This window comes from Xenopus laevis, chromosome 6L (assembly GCF_017654675.1).
Source record: "Xenopus laevis strain J_2021 chromosome 6L, Xenopus_laevis_v10.1, whole genome shotgun sequence".
NCBI classification, from domain to species: Eukaryota; Metazoa; Chordata; class Amphibia; order Anura; family Pipidae; genus Xenopus; species Xenopus laevis.
In genome coordinates this window covers 123,701,685-123,729,506 of record NC_054381.1, presented here as the reverse complement: position 1 = coordinate 123,729,506, position 27,822 = coordinate 123,701,685, and the positions used below count along the sequence as shown (strand labels likewise).

At 39.3% G+C, this 27,822-nt stretch overlaps 1 protein-coding gene across 4 annotated transcripts; it reads left to right on the top strand.

Moving 5' to 3' along the window:
- Window positions 1-8,599: 8,599 nt before the first annotated feature.
- Window positions 8,600-27,551, top strand: sdr16c5.L (short chain dehydrogenase/reductase family 16C member 5 L homeolog). 4 transcript variants are annotated; one of them, XM_018266454.2, is made up of 8 exons: window positions 11,433-11,565; window positions 11,945-12,053; window positions 15,761-16,106; window positions 17,367-17,498; window positions 19,649-19,748; window positions 24,917-25,061; window positions 26,375-26,500; window positions 27,232-27,551. In XM_018266454.2, the coding sequence occupies exons 3-8, from the start codon at window positions 15,786-15,788 to the stop codon at window positions 27,323-27,325; spliced, it is 918 nt and encodes a 305-aa protein (XP_018121943.1). In that variant the 5' UTR covers window positions 11,433-11,565; window positions 11,945-12,053; window positions 15,761-15,785; the 3' UTR covers window positions 27,326-27,551.
- Window positions 27,552-27,822: the final 271 nt, after the last annotated feature.

Genomic DNA, 27,822 nt, shown 5'->3' with positions numbered 1-27,822 from the left:
TTTAAAAAAATGTGACCTTATTATTGAAATAAACTGGATTGCTCAAAGGGGAAATGCACGCTTGAAAATCAACTTTTATTATTGTATAAGCAATGGTAATGGAAAGCAAATTGGAATTGGTTTTTATTTGTACTTTTTATGGTCTTCAGTTTTGTTCTGAAGCTCCCTGGTCTGGAGTTTAAATGATTGCCTGGTTGCTAGGGTTCTTCTGGCCCAAACAACAAGGCAGCAGTTTGAATGACAGTACAGAATATAAATAGGTGGTGACCTTAAAGGGGTTGTTCACCTTTTAATTAACTTTTAGTATGATGAGAGAATAGAGAGTGATGAGACAATTTGCAATTGATTTTCCTTTATTATTATTTTTTTTAGTTATTAAGCTGTTTATTCAGTAGCCCTCCTTTTTTTTAGCAATATGGTTGCTAGGGTAGCCAAGTGGCTAACGCTAGCGACTTTCTGCCAGTGTTGCCACCTGCAGGGACATCGCCAATTCACTTATAGGCGCAGGCAGCAATTCGATAGCTAACAGGACCGTCGCTAGCGGTCATTCGCACTCTACCGCCAGACGACTTTTCGCTCTGGCGAACGGACGTTATTCCGGAAATTCACTAAAATGCGGATTTTACTGAACGTTAGCTCTTTTGCCAGAGTTGCCTTCGCCACCTCAGATCAGACGAAGTGCTATAAAGCAGCTAGATCTTCCCCAATCTTCTTTCACTTACATCATATCGTGTGTTCTGAAAATGCATCAAATTTCAAAAAACGCTGGCAAATTTTCCTCTTTTTTGTAAGCAGGATTTGCTGCAAATGTCCTAACTTACCTTTTTGGGTAAGCGGTTTTCTCCACACATTTTATGGAACATTCATTTTACAGTAGGCTTGTGTGTAGGGCATTATATTAACTCTCTTGTCTTTATTAAGGTTCCCTTGACATATGTAATATAAACCGGTAACGCAAACCATTTGCAGCAACATTTATAATAAAGATGTCCATACAACTTTAAATTTCCCACCCTATGCAAATTGACCTAAGCGCAAGATCACTAGGGAAGTTTTGCTAGGCACAAATGAATGGATCTTCACTATGAAATGTGCACAGCCGAAGTAACGATTGCGAAAAGTCGTGGCGGTAGACGCCCGGGACCAAACTTTGCATTTTAGTGAATTAGCGTATTTGTAGCGTATTTGCGCCTGGTGAAGTGGTGCAATGGGTGTGAAGAGGTCACTGGCGAATTTGCCCTTTCGTAAATCTGCCCCATAATGCGGAGGATTTCCAAACACACTAAAGTGTAGTAAGAAAGATTTTCAGTAGGTGGCAGACATACACCAACAAATACTAACTTTCTCTTGCAGTTCAATTTCTAGGTCACTTCTTTCTTCATTTTCTTATAGCCCACACAGTGAGCCATTTTCACGCATATGTAAAGTTTATAAATACACAGTCTCAATCTCGTGTAACCGGTCCCATACCTGTATTCCTCTCCTACTGTTGAGCATAGATCCTTCCCCAGAGTATTACTTGAGTTAAAATACAACATACATCTTTTGTTTTGTTTTTTTAATATAAGACATCATTTACATAATATTCAGGGGCACATTTACTTAGCTCGAGTGAAGGATTAGAAGGAAAAAAACTTCAAATTTCGAAGTATTTTTTTGGCTATTTCGACCATCGAATTGGCTATTTCGATTGATTCGAACTAAAAATCGTTCGACTATTCGATAGTCGAAGTACTGTCTCTTTAAAAAAAACTTCGACCACCTACTTCGCCACCTAAAACCTACGGAGCACCAATGTTCCTAGCAATTTCTGATTGAAGGAAAATCGTTCGATCGATGGATTAAAATCCTTAGAATTGTCCGATTGAACTATCGGACAATATTCGAAGGATTTAACTTTAATGGTTGAATATCGAGGGTTAATTAACCCTCGATATTTGACCCATAGTAAATGTGCCCCTCAGTGTTGTTTTCAAGAGTTTGTTAATGTCAGTAGCTTAAAAGTAGAATGGTTTTGCTTGCTCTTCCTCAGCCAAGTATATGTTCTTTATCTCAAGTTGAATGTGCAGCATCCATAAAATGATGTACAATGTTCCTCCTTTAATGCCATTAAGTTGCAAGAATGACTGAGAAGAGGTAAATTGCAAAGGAACTGTCCAGCTGGACCAACTATTTGTTCTGTGCACCTATTTGCTGTGTTCGCCTTGAAACTAACTTTTAGTATGATGCAGAGAGTGATATTCTGGGACAATATGTATTAGGTTTTCATTTTTTATTATATGTGGTTATCGAGTTATTTAGCTTTTTGTTCAACAGCTCTCCAATTTGCAGTTTCAGTAATCTGGTTGCTATACCATGCACTGATTTGAATAATTGACTGTAAAATGAATAGAACTGGTTCTGAATAGAAGTAATAAAAAGTAGCAATAACAATACATTTGTAGCCTTACAGAGCATTTGTTTTAGATGGGGTCAGTGACCCCCATTTGAAAGCTGGAAAGATCAGAAGAAGGCAAATAACTATATAAAAAAAAAAATAATGAAGACCAACTGAAAAGCTGGCCATTCTATAATATACTAAAAGTTAACTTAAAGGTGAACCACCTCTTTAAAGGAAAACTATACCCCCAAAATGAACACTTAAGCAACAGATCATATTAAGTGGCATATTAAAGAATCTTACCAAACTGGAATATATATTTAAGTAAATACAGCCCTTTTACATCTCTTGCCTTGAACCACCATTTTGTGATGGTCTGTGTGCTGCCTCAGAGATCACCTGACCAGAAATACTACAACTCTAACTGTAACAGGAAGAAGTGTGGAAGCAAAAGACAGAACTCTGTTAATTGGCTCATGTGACCTAACATGTATGGTTTGTTGGTATGTTTGTGAGTACAGTGAATCCTACGATCCCAGGGGGCGGCCCTTATTTTTTTTAAAATGGCAATTTTCTATTTATGATTACCCAATGGCACATACTACTAGAAAAGTATATTATTATGAAAATGGTTTATTTACATGAAGCAGGATTTTACATATTAGCTGTTTTATGCAATATCTTTTTATAGAGACCTACATTGTTTGGGGGGTATAGTTTTCCTTTAAGATGTTCATATTTTTCTCATAATCAGTTTTCTGTTACAATTTATAATCTCATGTTATCTTGTTAGCCCAAAAGACTAGCTTGGGGCCAAGAATAATCAAAATAATGCAGTTGTCCATACCTGAAAAGCCACTGACTCATCAAAGTATCATTTAAATTTCCATTTCACTTACATGATTATTACTGAAGATGCTGAAGATTTTTTTTTTTTTATGTTTATGTTAAAGAATTCCAATTTTGTTGGCTGGACAGGCCGACACTTTGGCAGTAAAAAGCAGGACAAGGGTCAGGATGACAGGAATTCAGTCTGTCTGTTCTCAGCTGCTGATGGGGTGTTGCATATGGTAGCTAAGGGTTGAATGTCACTGTTGCTTGACCTCCATGAACCTGTACAGTCCGTCCAGTAATCCGTCCCCTGCCCATTAGCTAGTGCGTAATTCAGGTAATTGTTTTAACCTGGCCAGGTGATATCACCCTTTTTTATCACCCTTTACTTTGGAGGCAAACTCTGACTGGGCCAGTGGGACACCTGAAAAAAACAAGGTGGGCCCAGACCCTCGTGGGCGCCGCCAGCCCAAACCTGTTCCCTCCATCTGCCTGCACTTATTCCCTCCTAGATTCTAGATGCTCCCTAGATTCCCCTAACCCTGATCAATAAGAAAAAAGCAGGTACACTCTGGCGAGGGTGGGAGGAAAGACAGGCGGAGTGGGTTTGTGAACCACATTGAGGTGGGGGCCATGGGGAGGTGTCATGTGGCCATGGGGAGGTGTGTGCGGGCCCATGATGCAGCAGCCCCAGTGGGCCCAACCCCCCCAGTCCGATACTGCTTGGAGGACTCCATTTAAAGGAGAACTAAAGTTTAACTAAAGAAGTAGTCTAGAAATGTTGTACATTATGTTTGGGCTTCTGTACCAGCCCAAGGCAACCACAGCCCTTAAGCAGGCAAGATTTGTGCCTCCAGAGATGCCCCAGTAGCTCCCTACCTTTATTTCTCCTGATTCACTGCACATGTCATTTACTGAGCTTAGGGACCCACTCACAATATACAGTACACATAGAATATAAATGTCACACTATAAGTCTGATTAGTAATTAATACAGATAAGTATTACATGGCAGCACAGAAACCTGTGCAACTAGTATCAGCTTTTAATAATCAGCCTTGTAGGATCAGCTTATATTAAAGCCCAACCTCATTTTCTGCTTGATAATTTGTGACGACCCCTAAGCTTAGCTTCTCAACAGCTGCTCAGAGCCCAATGAGCATGTGAGTGTCACCGACACTTTCCAAATTGGAGACCCCTGTTACAAGTTTAATGTTCTGGATCATTGCTGCTATGAGAAACTGAAATTTTAGGCTGGTGCAATAAGTGCAGTATATAAAATATAGAATTTTTAGCCACATACATTTTTAGAGTTATCCTCATTAATTACTAATCAGCCCTGGCATTTCTATTCTATGTGTACTGTATATTGTGAGTGGGTCCCTAAGCTCAGTAAGTGACAGCAGCACAGAGCATGTGTAGTGAATCAGTAGAAAAGAATATATGGAGCTACTGGGGCATCTTTGGAGACACAGGTCTTTACTGCTAAAGGGCTGTGGTTGCCTTGGGCTGGTACAGAAGCACAAAACATAATGTACAACATTTCTAGCCTACTTCTTTAGTTTAACTTTCCTTGTCCTTTAATTCATGTTTAAATCATTTTTTAGTATAGTGATCCAGATTATGGGATCCTTATCCGGTAAACTCCAGGTCCCGAGCATTACAGGTCTCATACCTGTATTTTATGAATAATGCATATACCAAGGTCTTAAAATGTTCATAAGAATTTTTAATTTTAACTTTAGGGAGTTTTGTATATAAGCTTCCACTTTTATCATTGCTATGCCTTTAAATCTATGTCTTTTGTTACTTGAACTGAAACGGCAGTTGAATGAAAAAAATTATCTGATGAAAGCAAGCGGATGACTGTGCTACATTCATTACAAAATGACACGGGTTATGAAATCTCTCAGATACAGAGGCAAGAACAAAAAGCGCTGAAGGCCCCTATGATCTGCAATTAGCAATCCAAGCAATTTATGTCTACTTCAAAAGTGTACATTACACAGGGTCAAGATATGACTGGAGGAAGTGTAATTATGGAAGTCGCTATGAGGACCCATCCTTTATAGAAAAAAATATATATAAATAAAACATAAAAGAGAGGTGATTTTTAATAACAACCAATGTTGGCCGTTTGAAATCCAATAGGTCTCAGACAGAATACCCTGAAAGCCTCACTGACAATTACAGCATAACTGAAAACAAAGAGAAGTTGTTATTTTGCTGCTACAAACAGAAAAACCCAGGCTGTCACTGTCTAGGCATCTCTAGAGTGCTAGTTGCTGATCATACCAGATGTATGCTGAATTAAAGGGCTGGTTCACCTTTAAGTTAACTTATAGTGTGTTATAGAATGGCTAATTCTAAGCTACTTTTCAATTAGTCTTCAATGCATATTTTTTATAGTACTGTATTTGAATTATTTGCCTTATTCTTCTGTTTCCAGCTTTCAAATGGGGGTCACTGACCCCATCTTAAAACACATGCTCTGTAAGGCTACAAATGTATTGTTATTGCTACTTTTTATTACTCGTCTTTCTATTCACATCTCCTATTAATATCCCAGTCTCTCATTTAAATCAATGCATGGTTGCTAGGATAATTTGGACCCTAGCAACCAGATTGTCTACATTCCAAACCGGAGAGCTGCTGAATAAACTGCTAAATAATTAAAAAACTACAAATAATAAAAACCAACTGCAAATGGTCTCAGAATATCACTCTCTACATCAGGGCCGCCATCAGGGGGGACAGGGGGTACAAGTGCCCCGGGCCCGGGCATGAAGGGGGGCCCGGCAGTGCTGCAGTTTTGAAAGAGCCGGGCCCCCTTGCGAGCGCCAAAGCCTGCAGCCATTTTCGAAGTGCCGAACAACCGAAGGACCCGAAGCCACGAAAACAGCCGAAGCCGAACTCCTGAAGAGGCGAAAAGACCCGAAGCTACGAAAATAGCCGAAGTCGAACTCCCGAAGCGGCGAAAAGACCCAAAGTCACGAAAACAGACGAAATTTTAGTCCTGAATCAGTGAAAAGACCCAAAGTCACAAAAGGAGGCGAAGTTGCAGTCCTGCAGCCATGAGTTCAATTCTACTGAACACCAATTTGTGTTTTTTTTAATCCCCTGGCCGCCAATGTATTATTTTAATATTCTATAGTCCCATCCCACCAATGTTTTTTAAAAAAATTATTTTGGGGCACCAATTTTTTTAACTTGTAAGGGGGGCCCTGGCAACAATGTTTTTTTTAACATATAAGGGGGCCCTGATCATCAATAGCTTTTTATAACTTGTTTGTGGGGGGGTTACTTTTTTAGTGCTGATGTCTGTGTGGTCTTTTAACTGTGATGTGGAGTGGGAGGGTTCCAGGGTGGGGCTTGGGTGCCATTGTTGTTGTACGGGGCCCCGTGATTTCTAATGGCGGCCCTGCTCTACATCATACTAAAAGTTAACTCACAGGTGAAAACCCCCTTTAACATGTCATAATATTAATTATAGTTTAGAGCTGTATTTGGGGAGATCCATCAGGAGATACTATTTAGGAATAGAGTTGTGGTTGAGATAGCAGGGTAACATAGTGCCTGGAGCAGTAGGGATAATAACTGGGGAATAGCATGTATAGCAATGGAGGTGATTTTAGTGCAGGTGTGAGATCTGTTATCTGTAACAGATCTGAACTGTGGGATGGCCATCTGTATTAATAAAACAGTACCTTGCACCTGATCCCAACTACAATATAATTCATTTTCACTGGAGGCAAAACAATCCTATTGGGTTTAATTCATGTTTAAATAATTTTTTAGTTGAGTAAGATGTAGACGTAGTAAAGGTAGGGTATAGAGATCCAAATAACAGAAAGACCCCTTATCCGGAAAACCCAGGTCCCAATCATTTTGGATAACAGGCCCCATACCTCAAATAGTGAGCCTAATAGATTTGGAAAGAGACTGTGGTCTTGTTGCTGTGAAATAGCACATAAAGTAGGACAATATTTCTGTAATCAGGCTAACATGAGTGATTCTTTTCAAAATGAACAAATCTTTATTTGAATGTCAGCAAATATACATCAATGGGAGGCACAAAGCATGCATTTGTGTCTGTGTTTATGGGATTTCCTCAAAGCAGTGTCCAAGAGAAATCTGGCTCTCGCACACCCTTGTGTGAGATAATTATAGTGCTGTCTGGTGCACAATGGTAGAGGTACGGCAAACCCAAATCCAATCTAGGAGTCAAGCAATCCAGAGGCACACAGAACGGATGCAAGCAAGGAACACCTTACATGTTTATTGCGCTATAGCAGTGCAACGTTTTGGGGTCATGCTTGATAAAGGAGCCTGACCCCGAAACATTGCACTGCTATACCGCAATAAACGTGCAAGGTGTTCCTTGCTTGCATCAGTTCTGTGTGCCTCTGCATTGCTTGATTTCCCCAAAGCAGTAAAGTGCTACAGCTGCCCCTGGTCATGTGACTTGTGCCTGCACTTTAGGAGAGAAATGTTTTCTGGCAGGCTGCTGTTTTTCCTTCTCAATGTAACTGAAGGAGTCTCAGTGGGACATGGGTTTTTACTATTGAGTGTTGTTCTTAGATCTACCAGGCAGCTGTTAACTAAAAAAATCTGTTTGCTCTTTTGAGAAGTGGATTTCAGGGCAGAAATCTGCTGGAGCAGCACTATTAAAGGATTTATTTTGAAAAAAAAAAAAAATTCCCATGACAGTATCCCTTTAAACTAAAGCAACAGTAAAACCCCTTTTTCAACATTGGTGCGATGAATAGGGCTTGTGATTATGACTATTTTTTAAATGAAGAAATAACTATGATTTTTTTCATATTCATTGCTCTAAACTGTACAGAATTTAAACAATTAAGCTAAAGTCACATTCTACTTCCTGATTCTAAAGAGCAAAGTCAAACACAAAGTAGCCCACTAAGAAGACCTCTGTATACATAAACCCCTTCATTCCTCAGCTACAGTCTGTTATTTTTTTTAGACAAATAGCAGCTCATTATAAAGAGGGCTTCTCAGTGGGCTGTTGATTTGTTTCACTTTGCTCTTTGGGACCAGGAAGTAGACTGTGGCTTTAGTTCCATTTTTTACATTTTTCCTTGATTAAGCAATAAATAACAAAAACCATAGATATATTGTAATTAAAAGTATTGACAAAAGGTATGATTGCCACAAGCACTATTCATTTTCCCTCATTTTAGGTTGTCCTTTTTTAAACTGCTAAATGTCAATTTAGACAATCACTAGAGCCAAGTGCATGTTCTGTGATTAACAGACCTATGAAGAAAGTGAATTCCACAGGTGTTCACAATCCCTATTCATTGCACCAATGCTGAAAAAGGAGTATAATTTCCCTTTAAGAAACAGAAAGCTGAAGAAAAGAGAAAAACACAAGAGGAACAGAGACCACAAAAAGAAAAAAGGGTAGAGAGTAAAGGTGTGCAGGCTGGCCATAAGATAAAGTGGAACTTACTGTGGCCATATTCTTCTACCAATTTTGATGCGATTTGACAAATCCTTCAAATTATTGTGAGGTAAGTGGGGCACCAAACGATGTGCATCGAACGATTTTCATTCTTCATTGGTCAGAAATTGGGCAGGTTAGAAAATGTATTCATTGTCAAATTGTTTGCAGGACCAAGCAGGCAGCTACCGACAGTTCCCTAGCTTTAACTAGAATATATCATACCTCCCAACTGTCCCATTTTCAGCGTCTGACAGCTCAACCCGCAGACCCGCCTTTGTACTGGAAAGTCCCTTTTTCTCTGCACTGAACAGCTAAAAAAAAAAGAAACAATGTTTCTAACTTAATTGGCTTTTGACAGAGAGCCCAGAACTGCCAGGAAGTTCAGATAAGATTCTTTTGTAACAATTTTGAGATAAGGAAATAAGTAATTGTAACAAGATAACAGGTCCCTTGGTAGAAGTTAGACTCACCGTTTAAAGGAGAATTCAACCTGTGGGCAAAAAAAAACCCCACCCCACGTAGACCCCCCTCCCTCCAGGCTAACTACCCCCCCCGGGAAATGCCCCATAATACTTCATACTTCTCATCGCAGATTCTTCCAGCGAAGTTCCACGCATCCATCTTCTGCGACCTCTGTAAGCTGACTGGGAGATTGGTATTTCTGCGCATGCGCAGTTGAAGCAGTTTGCTGGTTTGCGAAAACTGCGCAGAATTACATGGAAATTGCTGATCTCCCAGTCAGCTTACCGAGGATGCGGAAGATTGAAACGTGGTTGGAAGAATCTGCGACGAGGGGTAAGTATAGAATATAGGGCATTTCCCGAGGGGGGGGTAGTTGGCCTGGGGGGAGGAGGGTCTACATGGGATGGGGGTACGGGTTTTTTTGCCCAAAGGTTGAATTCTCCTTTAAAGGGCACTTCACTTTCATTAGCAAAACTGTGATAACTGAAAAAAACACAGAAATACGTTCAAACTTTCATAACCTGCTATATTTTGTAAAATAAACATAGTAATTAGGGGATGTAGTAAGTTTGTAGGGAAAAATTAGCGGAGCTCACCAACTCGGCGTCCAAGAATCACGTCTCCCCCTCCTGCGGCATCCCGCGAGAGCTCCACAGGCGCAACCAATTCCAACTATTACGATACAAGATGAGCTCAGCAAATGCAGGCGCTCAGCCGGAGGAATTAAGGCACGTATTATCTTGATCAAATGTGGCTGAAGAGCTGAAGAAGTGCCGTCTGTTTTGGGCACGAAACGCGTAGGCTTAACTGCACTATGATTGCCACTGTTTGTCACATTGTTTGCGTGAATAAAAGCCACATTTGATCAAGATAATATGTGCCTTAATTCCTCCGGCTGAGCGCCTGCATTTGCTGAGCTCATCTTGTATAGTAATTAGGGGATGTGGCCACAAAATTGGGCGTGGTCAAGACTTTTTTTGTCCCTCTTTTTATTTCCAAATGTTGGGAGGTTGTTGCTTGTTTTTGTTGGACAATTCATATATTTTCAGCTCCTACGATAACAAAAAAATCTTTTAAAAATCTTAACATCTATGGTCACCATAAGTAGGGTTGCTACCTGGCTGGTATTTTACCGGCCTGGCTGGTAAAACTGATGGTTATTTATAGGGAAAAAACATAAATATATAGGAAAGCTGTTCATTTTTTCCAGAAAAGGTGGCAACCCTAACCATAAGTGGGAGAGAAAATGGGCAAGAGGATGCAATAGAGAAGGGATAATAGAAGCAGAAGGTAAAAAGGACACAAAAGAGGAAAAAGATGAAAATAGAATATACAGTATGGAAAAAGTGAAGATAAAACTTGGATAAAGTAAAGAAGATGACAACACAAGAGCAGAAAAAAGGCTAAAATGAGGGATAAAAAGGGGAGGGAGGAAACACTGGCAAATAAGAAAACTAAAAGGAAGAGACATGAGAACAGCACACAAGCGAAAATAAGAGAAAAATCCTGCTATCGTTCAAATTAGATTTAAATATGTTCCTTTAAAACCACTGAACATTAGTAATTACCCGATACTACTTACATAATACCCCAACTATCCCGTTATTCGCCCAACTATCCCGTTATTCGCGGGACTGTCCCAATTTTTCAGGGAACAGCCCATTCTGGTATTCAGAGTAAACGGCCCACGTTGTTCTGATTATACAAACAGGGGTTCTGAAACTACACTACCCAGCATTCCATAGGGTCCCTAAGTGCCAGACCAATAGACGAGTCGTATTTTCGGCTGATGCTTCCTCTGTGGGATCAGCAAGGGGCGGGCAAGAGAGGAGTCGCCACGCTGTGCTTGTGCTTTGCAGAGGCTGCCTACGTACTTGGTACTGACTGAATTACAAGGTATTTGATCACTTCCTCCTCCCCCAAACGAGTTAAAGGTAGTCCTGTCATTTGGAGCAGGCTCAGGCTGTCAGATCAGTCATGGGGGGCTGCAAAGACTTTGCTCATTTATTATCTGTATTTAAATCGGCTGCTTAGTCTGTCCCCCTGAGGGAGAGAAACACAATCAGCTTGTTCCATTAGCCAGAGTTTCATTTAAGGGGTTAATCCCTTTTATCTGATCATAACCAATCACATAACCTTTGTAATCTCCTTTTCACAATCAGTGAGGCTCTGCAATCAGGTACATGGATCTGGTACATGGATCTGCAATGACACAACTAAACACAAAGGTTACATTCTTTATCAATAGTCCACTCTCAATATTGGTTAAGCCTCCCGGAAGTGCCTTTCAACAGTCTAATAGGCTCCAGTGCATGTGCAGTTTGTGAGCCTGTCGGTGTGAACTGCTTGTACATGATACAAAGTCTCTATTTATCTCCTTGTTGTGCACGGTACCGCCTGCTGCATCGCACTCCCTGTCTGACTGGTAAGTGCTTATGGCAATACAAACGTTATTCTCCCTGTGTAACAGCTATAGAATGAGAAATACAACCCTGCCTGTGGTGTCCTGCAGGGCCGGACTGAGAGGAAAAAGCCCTGGCAAAAGTATCAAAGCAGCCCATGTATTCACGCGAATGCAAACATGATTTCTAACCTCAAGATTAACTAGAACTAGTGTTTATCAATAGATATTTTAAGTGTCCATCACCATATAATCCCCAGCAATATTATACACCCTATGTGCTGGAACTGGCCCTTGCAACAAATATCTCACCCTAGTTTCTATCACAACTATTCTATCAGATGGATTAGTTGCCCTATACTTACATAATATTCTAAATTTTCCTTTGTGTGCCCTCATCTAGACCCGGCACCCTGGCAGATAAGAGGACTTTAATTACCATGTATCACAGGGCCAAAGTGTGGCATACTTGAAGAGACTGCCTCATGCAACAGCTCATTTACATTTCTTAAGTGAGTGGCTTATTTACATATTAAATACAGACCTAATTTGCATTTTTAGGTGAGCAGGCCATTTACATTTTAAAGCAAGCGGCCCATCGGGCATTTGCCCAAACCCACAGATTGCCAGTCCGGGCCTGGTGTCCTGTAAGAAGTTGTGCAACTCTTTTTGCTGGCAGTACTTCCGAATCCCATATATCATTAAGGAGACAGCTCGCAGGCCAAGTAACTAGAGTGTTTGTAGGTTTTATAGATGTTGTCAGCATGTGTTTAGACGCTGTACTGGTGTTAATATGAAGGCATTATATATAAGCATATATCTAATTTGGCACATCAATACCCTAGTTTATTTGAAACCATGCCCCAGTATAACTGAACCCATATTACAGTGTATTTAGCTGCGCTGTTTCTGCAAATATGCAGTCAGTCTAGTTATTTGTTAAGCCTTACAATACCAACGCAAAGAACCTGCCTGAGCAGTTACTGTTCTGTTCTTACAAAATCTAGTGCATAAGTTACTGTACTAACTGATGGTAATGGAGCTATAATTACTTGTAAACAGGGTCCCAGTGGGCCCAGCGTCTTACTCCAGTGGGTGCACATTCACCAGGCAACAATCTCCTTGAAGTATCATATAAACTCTTTATTTTAATGGGACGTGAATAAAAACATGTTTGATGCATTTCGTTTTTTGCAATTAGTCATAAGCATAAAACCATTACACTAATACTTCCGTCTTTAAAGGTAAAAGGCTGAGCAATCACAACAACCACTTACCTCTTCTGCTGCTCAGCATTAACCCTTAGAGCGTTACAATCCATTTAAAGCCCAAGCTCTTTAGAAAAAATGTACAAAAACTCTATATTGAGACAAATCCATGATACTTTATGAATACCTACCGCTACGTCAACTTTAAACAGTATAAAATACAATATTAATGTTTATACAGTACTTAATATCCTCATATAAATATCCATATACATATTAAAAATGCATATAAACCAATAAATACATAAGTTAGTGACTGATAAATACATTTATAACGAATTAACATTATTATGACTATTAAATAAATGGATTTATAACTGATTAGCATTATTGTTTAATCCATAAAATGGAACAAGATCAGAATATACTTTTACTCAAACCATATCCCTAATTATATATTCAGGCTAGGAAATATCCGTTTTTCAGGATCCAGTGGGCTAAGGGAAAAGATCTCATCAGTGGGTCACCCCTAGAAATTTGCATTATTACTACCCTCATGCAGGTCAAATTTAAAGGGATTCTGTCATGATTTTTATGGTGTCGTTTTCATTTCTAAATTATACTGTTTACACTGCAAATAATTCACTCTACAATATAAAATTTAATTCCTGAACCAATAAGTGTATTTTTTTTTTTAATATTGGTGTGTAGGCAGCCATCTCAGGTAGGATGGAACTGCTTTCTGGCAGGCTGTTTCTCCTACTCAATGTAACTGAATGTGTCTCGGTGTGACCTGGATTTTACTATTGAGTCTTGTTCTTAGATCTACCAGGGAGCTGCTACCTAGTTACCTTCCCATTGTTCTGTTGTTAGGCTGCTGGGGGGAGGGGGTGATATCACTCCAACTTGCAGTAAAGAGTGACTGAAGTTTATCAGAGCACAAGTCACATGACTTGGGCAGCGGGGAAATTTACAATATGTCTAGCCCCATAAAAAAATCTGTTTGCTCTTTTGAGAAACGGATTTCAGTGCAGAATTTTGCTGGAGCAGCACTATTAACTGATGTGTTTTGAAAAAAACACGTTTTCCCATGACAGTATCCCTTTAATATAATAAGGCAGCCGTCAATAAATGGTCTGTGTGTACCAGTACAGAAGTTTGGTCCTGAAGCCACATACTGGTCCTGGATAAACCATAATCTTAAAACAAGAAAATGAAATCAAAATTATCAATTGAAAATTTCAGTCTTCTATAAAGCCTAGACATCGTTGTGTTGTAGAGTCCATCCAGTGGACTGAAATGGGGATCTGTTGTTTCTGGGTGATGCTTCAAATTTTGCAGCAGGTGAACAGTCTGATGGAGGGCCTTCCTGTTCCAAAACAGTGCTGAGCAGTAGCCAGACTAGATACCTGCTACCCTCTATTCATGTGAGTGGCAAACCTGGAACTTCTTTCTGATTTAGTTCAGTAGAGACAGGGACCAGTGAAAGGACTCAAATAGCAGCAGATTAGTAACTAGTTTCCAGCGGAGGGGGAGAAAGTAATGGACTAAGCAGTTGAATGAATACTTTAGATAAAAATGACTATATACTAGTGTTGTGCAGGTTGACCCGGTTGGACAGGTTTTTGTTGAAATTTGGCTAACCATTGTGGGTTAGGGTTGGGAGTGGGTCAGACTGGGGAACTAAACGTCTCCTCTGCTCCCGAAGACTCCCTGTCTTGGAACCAGACGTGCGCAAATAAGTAGTGTACAAATCAAGGTGATTCATCTCTGGCTTGGGTCCTACAATGGTAACATTTTGCAGGTTAATGTTGTGTGTGGATTAAGGTTTTGCAGGTTAGTATTGTGTGTGGAATAAGGGTTTGCAGGTTATGGTTGTGTGGGGATTAAGGTTTTGCAGGTTAGTGTTGTGTGTGGTCTCACTCACTTGTAAGCTCTGGTTGAAATATTGTTGGAGAGCAGTCAATATAATATCAAATTGGCTTTATTGAAGCACATATAATAATTGTAATTCAGCAGTGGGTGTGTAAACTAACGCGTTTTGGGCCTATATACTCGGCACTTCACCTCAGAGGAAGTGTAGCTGAAGCCAGAGGGAAGTAGCCGGGTTCTCGCGAAAACAGCGATCGGAGGAAACAGTGTTGGGTGAGCTCCGCCATTACCACACTACTGTTTATCGGAACGATAAATACGCTATTGCTGTGTGTGGATTAAAGTTTTGCAGGTTAGGGCTGGGTGCGGGTTGAGTTTTTCCTGACTCTCACATTCACTTAGCATTCATTTAAAATCAATATTGAAAGGTTTTCACACTCAAGGAATCATGGGATGCAAATGAGTCAATATTGTCCCTGTGGCCAACCATGGAATCACCTTACACGTTTTTAGAGAGGGGAAGTTTCTAAGCCCAGGAACCTGTATAAAGGGGTTTGGATTCAGTTCTGCAACCAGTAGCTTGGGACCTACATGTTGCCCACCATTTCCTATTGATGTCACTCTTATAACTTGAAAGCAGGAGCTAATTTAGGGGCATAAGTGTACTGCCAGCCAAGAGAGCTCTGCAGGCTGACCACCTCGTGGATTTAACAAACAGCCAATCATAATCATTTGTTTGGCAACTCTTGGTGAACTGTTTAATGGGTTTCTCAACTCCTTAACTCTAGATTTGAATATGAGTCACAAGTATAAAAGTTTGGGGACTACTGGAATAGAGGTAGAGGCTCTTTGGCCAAACAGAACTGTTCAGCCCTTTGAATTATATACGTCCCCATCTCAGACACAGGTAGAGCAGACTGTCTTCATAGTCGAGCCCAGAGCTTGTTAGTCCTATAATATCTAGCTTCAGAGTTGAGAGACAGATATGTTAGCTAGTAGTAATTGCTTTGTTCAAACCTGCTTCCTTCACAATCTATTGATATAAAAAACATGAGAATAGGACTTATGTTCCACCTTTCTGTCAATGCTCATAAAGTGTAATTAAATCTGTCTTTTTTTTTTTCTTCTATCTTTTCCAGATCAGATACAAGAGACATCTCAAAGATGAACATTTTCTTAGAGACGCTCAAAGTTTTGCTCCTTACAATCTATCTTAGTCTGGAGTCCCTTTTTTTGTGGTTCCTTCCCTCTCGGAGGAAAGATGTTGCTGGTGAAATAGTGCTAATTACTGGAGCAGGAAGTGGTATAGGGAGACTGATGGCACTGGAATTTGCCCGCCTTGGAGCTACGTTAGTCCTTTGGGACATAAATGAAGAAGGAAACAAAGAGACCTGTAGACTGGCAAAGAAAAATGGAACAGTCAGAGTACATGCCTATCTGTGTGACTGTAGCAAAAGGCAAGAAGTCTACAAAGTGGCAGACCAGGTAAGGCCCTCTCTAAAAATGATACCTTATTATAGCAAGGTAACAATATACGTTAGTCGTGATTGTTTATGGTAATGAGACATTTTGTGGTGCTTTGTCTCAAAAACTTTTTTCAATTAAAGGTACCAGAGACAAAACGCTGAGGACAAATGCTGTGTGACAAGTCTGTTGATGACCACTCGCATAATGAATGAGGTCACTAGACACCCAGATTTTCTATTCGGACCATTCACAGTAAATTTAAAGTCACCTGAATAGATCATTACAAGAGACAAGACCAATAAATGTGATCTAAGAGTTGTGGCCTCCTTTCTTTTTTGGAGAGGAATATCCTAGGGTTAGATGCGTATCTTTGTGCATTCTTTCTACCCGACAGGTTCAATGATATTTACATTTTTGTGATAGATCCCCTTTAATATGAAACTTTTTTTAAAAAAAAAAACTCGAAGGGGGTTATTCACCCTGAATGCCAAAAACACGAAACACGAAGGAGAAAAAAACCTGTACGGATTTGGTCGAAGTTGTTTTCAGAAAATTTTTAGAAACATTTGGAGTTTGATAAATGGGCCTCTAAATGTCCGGTTGCCTTTGACTTAATTTTGCTAGATATTGTATATATCATGACCTGGATAAATGAGAATCTTCATAGACCCCTCTAATATATTTTACATGCTGTGACTGTCCAGAGACAAAACGCTATCCTTTAAATATATATAAAATCAAGTTATCCATTTAGGAAAAGCTTACAAGAACATGATACAGGTATGGGACCTGTTATCCATCCAATGCTCGGGACCTGAGAGTTTCCGGATCTTTCCGTAATTTGGATCTTCATACCTTAAGTCTACTAGAAAATCATGTAAACATTAAATAAACCCAATAGGCTGGTTTTGCCTCTAATAAGGATTAATTATATCTTAGTTGGGATCAAGTACAAGCTACTGTTTTATTATTACAGAGAAAAAGGAAATCATTTTTAAAAATTTGGATTATTTGAATAAAATGGAGTCTATGGGAGACGGCCTTTCCGTAATTCAGAGCTTTCTGGATAAAGGGTTTCCGGATAAGAGATCCCATACCTGTACTTTGTTCATCACTGTGGATGCTGTGTTACACATTTCCCAGTGTCGTCTCCGCTTCAAAGGCTGCTTCACGTGATAGAGATATTGCTATTCAATCAAACGTACTGACTAATTGATATTGTGATGGTATGACTACTGGTTTGCCTGCCAACCCTCCTCTCTGATTTTTTTTTTTTAGGTTAAAAAAGAAGTTGGGGATGTGTCCATTCTAATTAATAATGCTGGAATAGTGACTGGAAAGAAATTTATAGACTCGCCTGATGCTCTTGTGGAGAAGACAATGCAGGTGAACAGCATGGCACACTTCTGGGTAAGGATCAATTTTAAGCAATAGTTCTGTTATACACGTGCTAATTCTAGTTTTCTTTTAATTGTAATTACCGACATAACTGAACTTTATAGCTGTAGGGACATATGTCTCACCATACATAAGCACTTAAGTTACAGATAGTACAGGTATAGGAGTGTTTGCTTAAAATGGATTGTATGGGGGTGGCCTACTTGTAAGCTGCAACTTTCTGGATATTGGGTTTCTTGATAAGAGATTCATTACCTGTACTGACCATAAGAATAATCTGTGTCTTTGCAGCATTTTGTGAAACAGGATTTACAACCCCATTTTGCTACAGATAAAACATAGTTATGAAAGGGTAGCCTGGTTGTTAGAGGGAAAGGGGAAGTAAACCCTCTTCAATAAATATAATTTGCATTAACTGCATCTTTTTGTTCCCCTTTTCCAGTTTTATTTCCATAAATTTTGTTTTAGAGAAAAAGGAACTTAACAAATCTTCTAGCAGGCGTAGCATATGGACTGGTGACACGGGAAATTCCTTATTTAGCAGGCATCTCTTTAAAAAGAAAATTCCTTATTGTAGGCAGAATCTGACATTAAACTGTTGTTTTTTTTTAATCCTTATTTTATTCTTTCATCGGTCTGGGAGAAGAGAGAGAAGCAGCATGAGCATCACTAAAATGTGACAGGTGTGATAGAACTGAGCAGAAAAGCATCAGGAATCTCTTCCTGCAGCAGTAACTTAAAAGAGAGCTATTGCCAAAAAGGAAATGTAGTATCCTGCATGTAGTATCCTGCTGAAATAATGTTATAATGAAATTATATATTTAGAACTGCAAATATCAGCATCCACTGCAGGTAGTTTGTGCATTAGATGGCAACAGTAACCACTGACCTAGGAAAATAAGTGACCATGTAAAATAAAGGACCTGGTGGGGGTTATTTAATATGCTTTTTGTTGAGGCCAGGGACCTCAGCCATTGATTTCTACATGACCTTGACAAGTTTTAGCTGTAGTGTTTTCGGATCCGAGCAATTTCCAGCTTCAGGGCAGGATTCCACGGACTATTCCAATGCACTGCGCAAAAACGCAGGCGTCACGTCGGATGCGACGGAAATAAGGTAAGCCAGATTGTGTCGCATTGTTGACGCGACACGACTATCAGATGCAGACGCAGTGTCAGTTCAACACTGCGACACGATTTGACAATAGAATTACTTATCTTATTTCCGTCACGACGCCTGCGTTTTTGCGCAGCGCGTTGGATCACGGCGGAATCGTCCATGGAGTCCTGCCCTTAGAGTATCATAAAACCTGAAAATTCTATTTTTTTTTTTTTTACCCGAAAATTCGAGTTTTGTTTCTGGTAAAAAAAAAAACAACTAAGTCTTTGCTAAATGACCCCCTAAGTGCTGAATTTGCTTCTCTTATGATTCTTATACTAGGCACTCAATTGGTTTTGTTGTGTGTTTCACAATATAGGAACACATCGCCTCTATTAGGACCGTACCCAAGAAGCGCATGCATACATTGTGTTGGCATGCACAATTTTTTCCTGCATTCAGGGTTTACATGCATTCCTGTGGGTACAGTCCATTGCAGCACAAGAAGCACAAAAGTGGTCTGATTTATCAAATCTCAAACTGGGGAATTCTGATGGATTCCCAGCAGTTTGCTATTTTTGCTCGTTATATTTAAAGGGGTGGTTTACGTTAACGTTAAGTATGTAATAGATTGGCTAATTATAATCAACTTTTCAATTGGCCTTTATCATTTTATTTTTTATAGTTTTTGAAATATTTCCCTTTTTCTTCTGGCTGTCTCCAGGGTCACTGACTCCATCTAAAATCACATTCTCTGTAAGACTACAAATGTATTGTTATTGCTACTTTTTATTACTCGGCTTTTCTATTTATATTCAAGTCAAGGCATGGTTGCTAGGGTAATTTGGACCCTAGCAACCAGATTTCTGAAATCGCAGCTGGAGAATTGCTGAACTAAAAGCTAAATAACTCAAAACCCATAAAAAATTAAAACTAATTGCAAATTGTCTCAGAATATCACTCTCTACACCATACTAAAAGTTAATTTAAAGGTAAATAACCCCTTTATTATTTTGTAAATTACGTTGGTAATGAAAGTTAAACTGTTATTCTCCATTCTACAGACTTATAAAGCTTTTCTTCCTGCAATGATGGCTTCCAATCATGGTCACTTGGTAAGCATTGCAAGCTCTGCTGGATTAATTGGAGTCAATGGACTAGCAGGTGAGAGGTTTCCAAATAAATTCAGTATTTTCAGGAAGAGGAGCGCACTGAGGGTCAAACTGTTGATCTGCAATGAAACATTTATCAAACATGTCCCCAGTTGCCAATTGTTTATTATAAATAGAAAATATGATATATATGTCATATATAAGTCTACTATTAAAATTCATTTGGAAATTTACAGTATGTGTGTTTTACAAATTTATCATGGGTTTGTGTGACAGGAACCCCTCCGTATTTCTTGTTTATTATACCTGTTGGTTACATTTCTATATACTGGGACCTGATTATCTAAATTTATCTGTGTTCCCTGGTCTGTATTACAAATGCATTGTGAAAACATTCCCTGTGGCCGTACTAACATACTACATACAACAGGTATGGGACCTGTTATCCAGAATGCTCGGGACCTGGTGTTCCGGATAATGGATCTTTCCGTAATTGGGATCTCCATACCTTAAGTCTGCTAACAAATCATGTAAACATTATAAAGCCAATAGGCTCGTGTTGCCTCCAATAAAGATAATTTATATCTTAGCTTGGTTCAAGTACAAGGTACTGTTTTATTATTATGGAGAAAAGGGAAATCATTTCATGAATTTGTATTATTTGGCTAAAATGGAGTCTATGGGAGGCAGCCTTTCTGTAATTCGGGGCTTTCTGGATAACGGGTTTTAGGATCAAGGATCCCATACCTTTACATATATTTACCATCGGTTAATAAAAATATATGAAATATATGCTGGAAAAAATATGACAGACCATCAAAATATTAAGGGGCGGATTTATCAAAGGTCGAGGGAAATTTGAATTTCGAGCTATTTTTTGTGTACTTCGACTAGGGAATAGTCCCAATTCGATTTGAATTTAAATATAGAAATTTATCATGTATTGTCTCTTTAAAACTTAAGACTATTTGCCATCTAAAATCTGCCAAATTGCTGTTTTAGCCTATGGGGGACCTCCTAGAACCTATTTGCGTCAATTGGTGGACTTTGAAAAATCAGGTTTTTTGGGGAAAATCTTCGATGCCAATTCGCTATTACGGCGATTTGTACAATTCGAATTCGGCTGAATACGGACCTATTCGATCAAAAACTGACCTATTCGGCCAAAAAAAAAACTTTAACTTCATATTGGTTGGTCTTTTTGAATTCGAATTTCGAAGTTTTTTAAATTCGACCCTTGATAAATATGCCCATAACAGTTCATTAGAATTCACTTTTGCTTCTGCTAAACAGATTCTAAATCCTACAGAGAGTGATGCAATGAAGCCTTAGTTCTTAATTCAAAAATTTCTGAGTCATGTGACTTAAAAGCCCTGGCAAGTTCAGGGCTGGAACTAGGGGTAGGCAGAGTAGGCACGTGCCTAGGGCGCAAAGCTGGGAGGGCGCCAGGCACTTACCTCTTCTGTCGCCTACCCCAAGTCCGGTTCCCTTCTCTGCCCGACCTTATGTATTTTTTGCGCTTTGTGCACTTCTGCGAATGCGCAAATTCGCGCATGCCCACGAGATCGCAAATTCGCGTAGACTAAACAGGCGCCTAGGGCGCTGGGCCTGCCTAGGGCGCCTGCCCAGCGTGGCCCAGCACTGGGCAAGTTAGAGAGATGCTTTCTTTCCAGGAGATATATTTTTTTGCATTCTGCGCAAAGTCAAATATGCAAATTATGGTTAATTCCGTATTCAGCCACATCTTTTGCAGAGGATTCGGTATTATGGATTCTGCGCATCCCTAACGTTATGCATGATGACTATACAATGTGTAGGGTAATAATCATCATTTTCTTTCAACTTGAGTAGTTTTGTCCCCTGTTCTTTCTACATAAATGATGCACATTATCATTGCATTAGTGGGCTAGGAGTGCTATTAAGTGTTGTTTTTATAAATCTGGTAAAAAGACAGGTTTTTGTCCAGAGATATATCTAAATTACTTGTGGAAACATATTACATTATATATAATCATTGACGGTGCATAGGTTAAATAATTACAGCATTATGTAAATGGATGAGAACAAGGGGAACCAGCATTAGCAATATCTCCATATATTTATAAACTGCAGTACACTGTACTTCTATTAAGACCTTTTTTATTCTGAAATATACAGTATTTTTTGAGGGGAAATATTGTAAAATATAAATAGCTTGATTCATTAGCGTAAATGCTAAATATATTACTCTAAAATATATGTTTGTGCAGGTATGGGACCTGTTATCCAGAATGCTCGGGACCTGGGGTTTTCCAGATAATGGATCTTTCCGTAATTTGGATCTTCATACCCTAAGTCTGCTAGAAAATCATGTAAACATTAAATAAACCGAATAGACTGGTTTTGCCTCCAATAAGGATTAATTATATCTTAGATTAGATCAAATACAAGGTACTGTTTTATTATTACAGAGAAAAAGGAAATCATTTAAAAAAATTTGGATAAAATGGAGTCTATGGGAGAAGGCCTTTCCATAATTCTGAGCTTTCTGGATACCGGGTTTCCAGATAATGGATCCCATACCTGTATGAGATATGTCTTGGTTTCACATAAAATTTCTTTTTAAGGGCACCTGTTGGGCGAAAATATTTTCCCCAACCAAAGGTGCAGGCTAATAGAGTTAGCACTCCAGTTAGAGGTAACTAGTTTTTGTTTTTTTTAAATTGCCCCCTCCCCTGCCAGAGCTAGGACACTTGCACCGGGAGGGATTGTCCCAGCGCTGGAGGGGCAATTTTAAAAAAAAAACAAAAAACTACTGTTATCCCCAACCAGAGTGCTGGGCTTTCTTAGCCTGCACCTTTGGAAAATTATTTTCACCCAACAGGTATAAGAAAATTGACTGTATGCAGTGAAACTTCTCCCTTCATTTACTGCTGTGGATAGGAATTGTCAGACGGTCCCTAACTGCTCTGCAGGGAAACAATCATACTTCTGAACAGCAGGGGGAGCCCCCAACCTTACTTCCCAGCCATGCAGGACTCAAGCAGCTTTGTTTGTTTCCCTGTAGAGCAGTCGGCAACTGTGTACAGATTTGTACTGGATTTTATTTTTGCCTTTACATCCCCTTTAATGTTTCAAACTCCAGCTGCAGGGACAAAGATCATGGAGCCAGATTTAAACAGATAAACTGGGATTCTATTTGGAGGATTATTTTGCTGCAGCCACTGGTTTTGCAGAGTTGGAGAAAGTTTGTACTAAACAATATAAAACTATAAAGCCCTTATTAGATTACATGACAATACGGGACCCAGTGCAGTCTGTATATTCTGATTATTAATCAGTCTTGCTGTATCTGCTTCTGGCAGATATGATTTGACTTGTACTGTTTTGATAATTTATGATGATCCCTAAGCAGCCCAGACCACACTGAGCATGTGCACAGTCTTGGTCTTGCAAAGATGTTTAACAAAGTTACAAGATGGTGATCCCTTATGGCCAACTTTGAAAGCATAAATCATTTGTATTATTAGACTGGTGCAGTAAGTTCATGTTTATGTTTAGTATACAAAATGCAGCATTTCTAGCCTTATTATATTTTAGACTTAATTTCCCCTTTAAGAATTCCAGAAAGATTTATATCTCATCTATTGAAACTATACTTTACAAAACAAATTGCAGGGATTTTAAATCTGTGTCCAACTCCGTAGACCATTCCTCACCTATTCTTTTCATAGAGCACGACCTTTGATACTGTGGCAAGCAAATATCTTATCATAATGCTTAAGGCAAAGGTTAATGTTCATACACACAGTGAACTGTTCATGGTGTTTAATGTTTATTTGTCTTGTCTTATCAAAAGGGTTTTGCGCTTCAAATATTCTAAGCAGTAAAAGTCTGTGACATGATATAATAAGAGCTTTCATAGTACAAAGGTACCTCGGCTGTCACTGAAGCCTTATTAAAGGGTAGGCTAGCACCCCAACCTTAAATCAGAAGAATGTGCAGGTAAATGATTAGCTGAAAGAATAGTCAGACTTGATCTGACAATGACTAAAACATGAAAAAACTTAAAAAGCAACCAAAACCAATGCTGTAGGAATAAGCACTTAAAGGGCACCTGTCACCTGAATTTTTTTCCCTCACCACACCAGAGGCATGGGCTACTAGAGCTCAGGTTGGACTCTGGTTGGAAGAATTAGAAAAGTTGCCTGCGCTAAAGCACACATGTTGCTTCGTTTTTCTAAGTCGCCCGAAGTTGCGTCACAAGGAGACTTCGGGCGACTTTGGAAAATGAAGCGCCACGTGTGCTTTAGCGCAGGTGACGTTTCAATATAGTGGATGGGAAGACACGCGAAGGCAGTTCGGGGAGATTGACGCCCAGAAGAAGAGGCGATGAGTCGCCAAACGACTAAAATCTCCTCATGTGGACTAAACCTAAATAAACTGCAAAGGGTAATATTCTGAGGGGTCCAAGTTGCCCTAGCAACCATGCAGCAATTTGAATAAGAGACTGGAATATGAATAGGAGAGGCCTGAATAGAAAGACAAGTAATAAAAAAATAGTAATAACAATACATTTGGATCCTTTGAGAGCATTTGTTTGTTTTTTTTTAGATGGGGTCAGTGACCCCCATTTGAAAGCTGTAAAGAGTCAGAAGAAGGCAAATTATTGAAAAACCATACAAAAAAAATGAAGGCCATTTGAAAAGTTGCTTAGAAAGTTGCCATTCTATAACAATAGTTAACTTAAAGGAGAATTCAACCTGTTTGGAAAAAAACCCCGTACCCCCCACCCCAGGTAGACCCTCCCATGGAAATGCCCCATACTCCAGCAGATTCTTCCAGCGGAGTTGCACAAATCCATCTTCCGCGATCTCTGTAAGCTGACTGAGAGATTGGTATTTCTGTGCATGCGCAGTTGGAGCAGTTTGCCGGTTTGCGACAACTGTCCGTGTGTGAAATTACACAGAAATTGCTGCTCTCCCAGTCAGCTTACAGAGGCATTCTCCATATGTTTCATAAGAACAGCACAATGTATACATGACCCACTGGATAGAGTTGGCAATTACACTGGTCAAATGTGAATGTCTGTATCACGGTAATTAAATACACACAATAATCTGTGCCCTCTTACTCAACTCAAAATAGATGGAAATCAATACTTATACATAGGGTAATTGTACCCCCCCCCCCCGTAACTGCAACAGAGCAGTTGACATTACATTTGTCCATCTCTTACAGATTACTGTGCTAGTAAGTTTGCAGCGGTTGGCTTTGCCGAGTCTGTTGGACTTGAAATGTTGGCCCTGGGGAAGACTGGCGTAAAGACTACTATTGTCTGCCCATATTTTATAAACACTGGAATGTTTGATGGATGCTCAACCAAGTAAGCAATAGTTCTTTCATTTCTAGAAAAAGGTAACATAATAGCTCAAGGAGTATGTCTCAGGGAACCTACATTACACAAAACCGCAACGAACTGTACAGTACAGGAAATATTACACCTAAAAATGTACACAGGGGAACCCATCGGGTCGGGTTGAGGGGGGCTACAAGAGCCAAAAATGTCCTTCAATTTGAAAAAAGCAGCTGAAGGCTGTTAAGGTGCTAGAAGTTTAATTTGCTGGAGAGGGTTACTACACCTAGACAAATCAAGGTGCAAAGGACTGGCCCCAAGGGGTGCTAAGAGAATAAACATGTGCGGCTCATTTACCAACATTGGGGAAATGTTTGACCTGGGCAGTAACTCATGACAACCAATCAAGTATTGGCTTTAATTGTTCTACTTTCAGCTGGTTGACAATAGCTAATCATTGGTTGCTATGGGTTACTGCCCTAGTGCATATATGCCCAGTGTTGATAAATGAGCCCTAGTTAACAGTATTGTAACAACAGATCAGTTTTATATCCTGTAATGCAGAAAGTAGAAGTTTTCTCAAGGTATGAGGATGACCTTCACATCAGTTTTCCTGGGGAACTGGATAGATCAGAGTGCAAGACATTTATGTAGAATCCACAGAGTCTGGAAGTTGTCAGGTTCAAGTTAAAGGGATACTGTCATGGGAAAACATGTTTTTTTTTTTTTTAAAACGCATCAGTTAATAGTGCTGCTCCAACAGAATTCTGCACTGAAATCCATTTTTCAAAAGAGCAAACAGGTTTTGTTATATTCAATTTTGAATCTGACATGGGGCTAGACATATTGTCAGTTTCCCAGCTGCCCCGAGTCATGTGACTTGTGCTCTGATAAACTTCAGTCACTCTTAACTGCTGTACCAGCAGCCTAACAACAGAGCAATATGAAGGTAACGAGATAGCAGCTCCCTAACACAAGATAACGGCTCCCTGGAAGATCTAAGAACAGCACTCAATAGTAAAAGCCAAGTCCCACTGAGACTGATTCAGTTACATTAAGTAGGAGAAATAACAGCCTGCCAGAAAGTAGTTCCATCCTAAAGTGCAGGCACAAGTCACATGACTGGGGCAGCTGGGAAACTGACAATATATCTAGCCCCATGTCAGATTTCAAAATTGAATATAAAAAAATCTGTTTGCTGTTTTGGATTTCAGTGCAGAAGCACTATTAACTGATGCTTTTGGAAAAAACATGTTTTCCTGTGACAGTATCCTTTATAGACTGTTATGTAGTAAACCTTTGCATATTCCACACAATTCCACAAATATATATCTCCTATACAGGTGGCCACGCCTCTTGCCCATCTTAGAAGCTGAATATGCCAGCAAAAAGATTGTGGATGCCATCCTGAAGGAACAAGTATATCTGGTGATGCCACGTAGTCTCTATATCATGTTCGGGCTAAAGAAGTAAGTTCTTTTATACTCCGAGATGCTACTATCTCCATTTTTTCACTTTCCCACTCAACAGACATCCGTGTTTTAGATACTCGCACTCCAGATGTTTTTTGTTTTTTTTTCTCTCTCCCCTTATTTTACTTTTTTTATACAGAGATAAGGTTGAAACACAAGACACAGGTCTGTGAAGTGTAACCTTTCTACCAAACTTGTGTATCTCTTGCCTTTGCCCTTTACCTTTTTTAATTTGCTAAACCCCTGTGTCCTCTTTTCTGTTTCTGCTTTCAACTTTCTACTAGTTATGTTTGTTTTGGCCTTTATTGTGAACAGTTTTTTTTCTTCTGTTGTATAATTGTGTTTTTATTCCTTTCTCTTTTGCTGTCACTTTGTGTTTTCTACTTTTGGAATCAGTGTGGGAATAACTTTGTCCACATTAAAATATTAAAAAGAGAGGGTCCATGACTTCAAGACCTGACCTTTAGCAATCTGCATTACTACTGATTTTGTCCAACATCTTTATGCTTTCCCATATAATAAGCCTGTTTAAAGTAGGTTTGTATGGTAAGGAACTGGTGTTTTCTGCAGTCTATAGCGTCCTGCATGTTTTGTTTCATTTAGATTAGACGTCCCAGAGTCTAATGACTGTACTGAGCTACAGGTTTGGGACAAGGTAATGTTTAGAGAGAGAATCATGACCAGTCGTTTTTTCCAGCAATAAAAGTGAATTCATGCGTTCCTTTTAGCATCATGTCGACAAAGCTGGGAGTTGTCCTTGGCGATTATTTTGGAGCTTTTAATTTTATGGACCATTTCAAAGGCCGGGGAAAAAAGGAATGAAGTTTTCTCCAGCTGTGTATCCGAATGACGAAAGGCCAGTAAATATATGCAGAATTTCAGCAAAAAAAAAAAAACCTTCTTACACTAGACCTCTACATCTGAAACATTTCCAGAATTCTACAGAAATCCATATATCAATGCTTTATAACAGCTATATGCAGACCATGTATTCTTGTCTAGAATGTATTGCGGGTCCAATAAACAAAAAGAAATACTATTGTCACAATTAAAGGTGATTACTTGTGTCTGAAAGCAATGTTTACAACTCTGTAGGGTACTTAATGTTTTACTTTCAGTTTCTCTACATGCTTTGTTGAGAAATGAGGGATACTCGTGGGTATTTGGCTTTCTGTTTAGTATACAACAGCATTCTGTCTTGCTTTGCGGTAGCGATTTTTGAGATGCTTATTCTCATTTTACTATAAGATATTTTTTAAAAAGGGGAAGTTTGTCTTTAAGTTATGTTCTAAGCAACATTTCAATTGACATTCGTTTTT

What these genes read in the sequence shown, in the direction of transcription:
- sdr16c5.L (XM_018266456.2), top strand. Translation starts at nt 15,786, where the DNA reads ATGAACATTTTCTTAGAGACGCTCAAAGTTTTGCTCCTTACAATCTAT. An exon ending in ACAGCATGGCACACTTCTGG is followed by an intron (nt 17,499 to 19,648) that starts GTAAGGATCAAT and finishes TCCATTCTACAG; the next exon opens with ACTTATAAAGCTTTTCTTCC. An exon ending in TGGAGTCAATGGACTAGCAG is followed by an intron (nt 19,749 to 24,916) that starts GTGAGAGGTTTC and finishes CATCTCTTACAG; the next exon opens with ATTACTGTGCTAGTAAGTTT.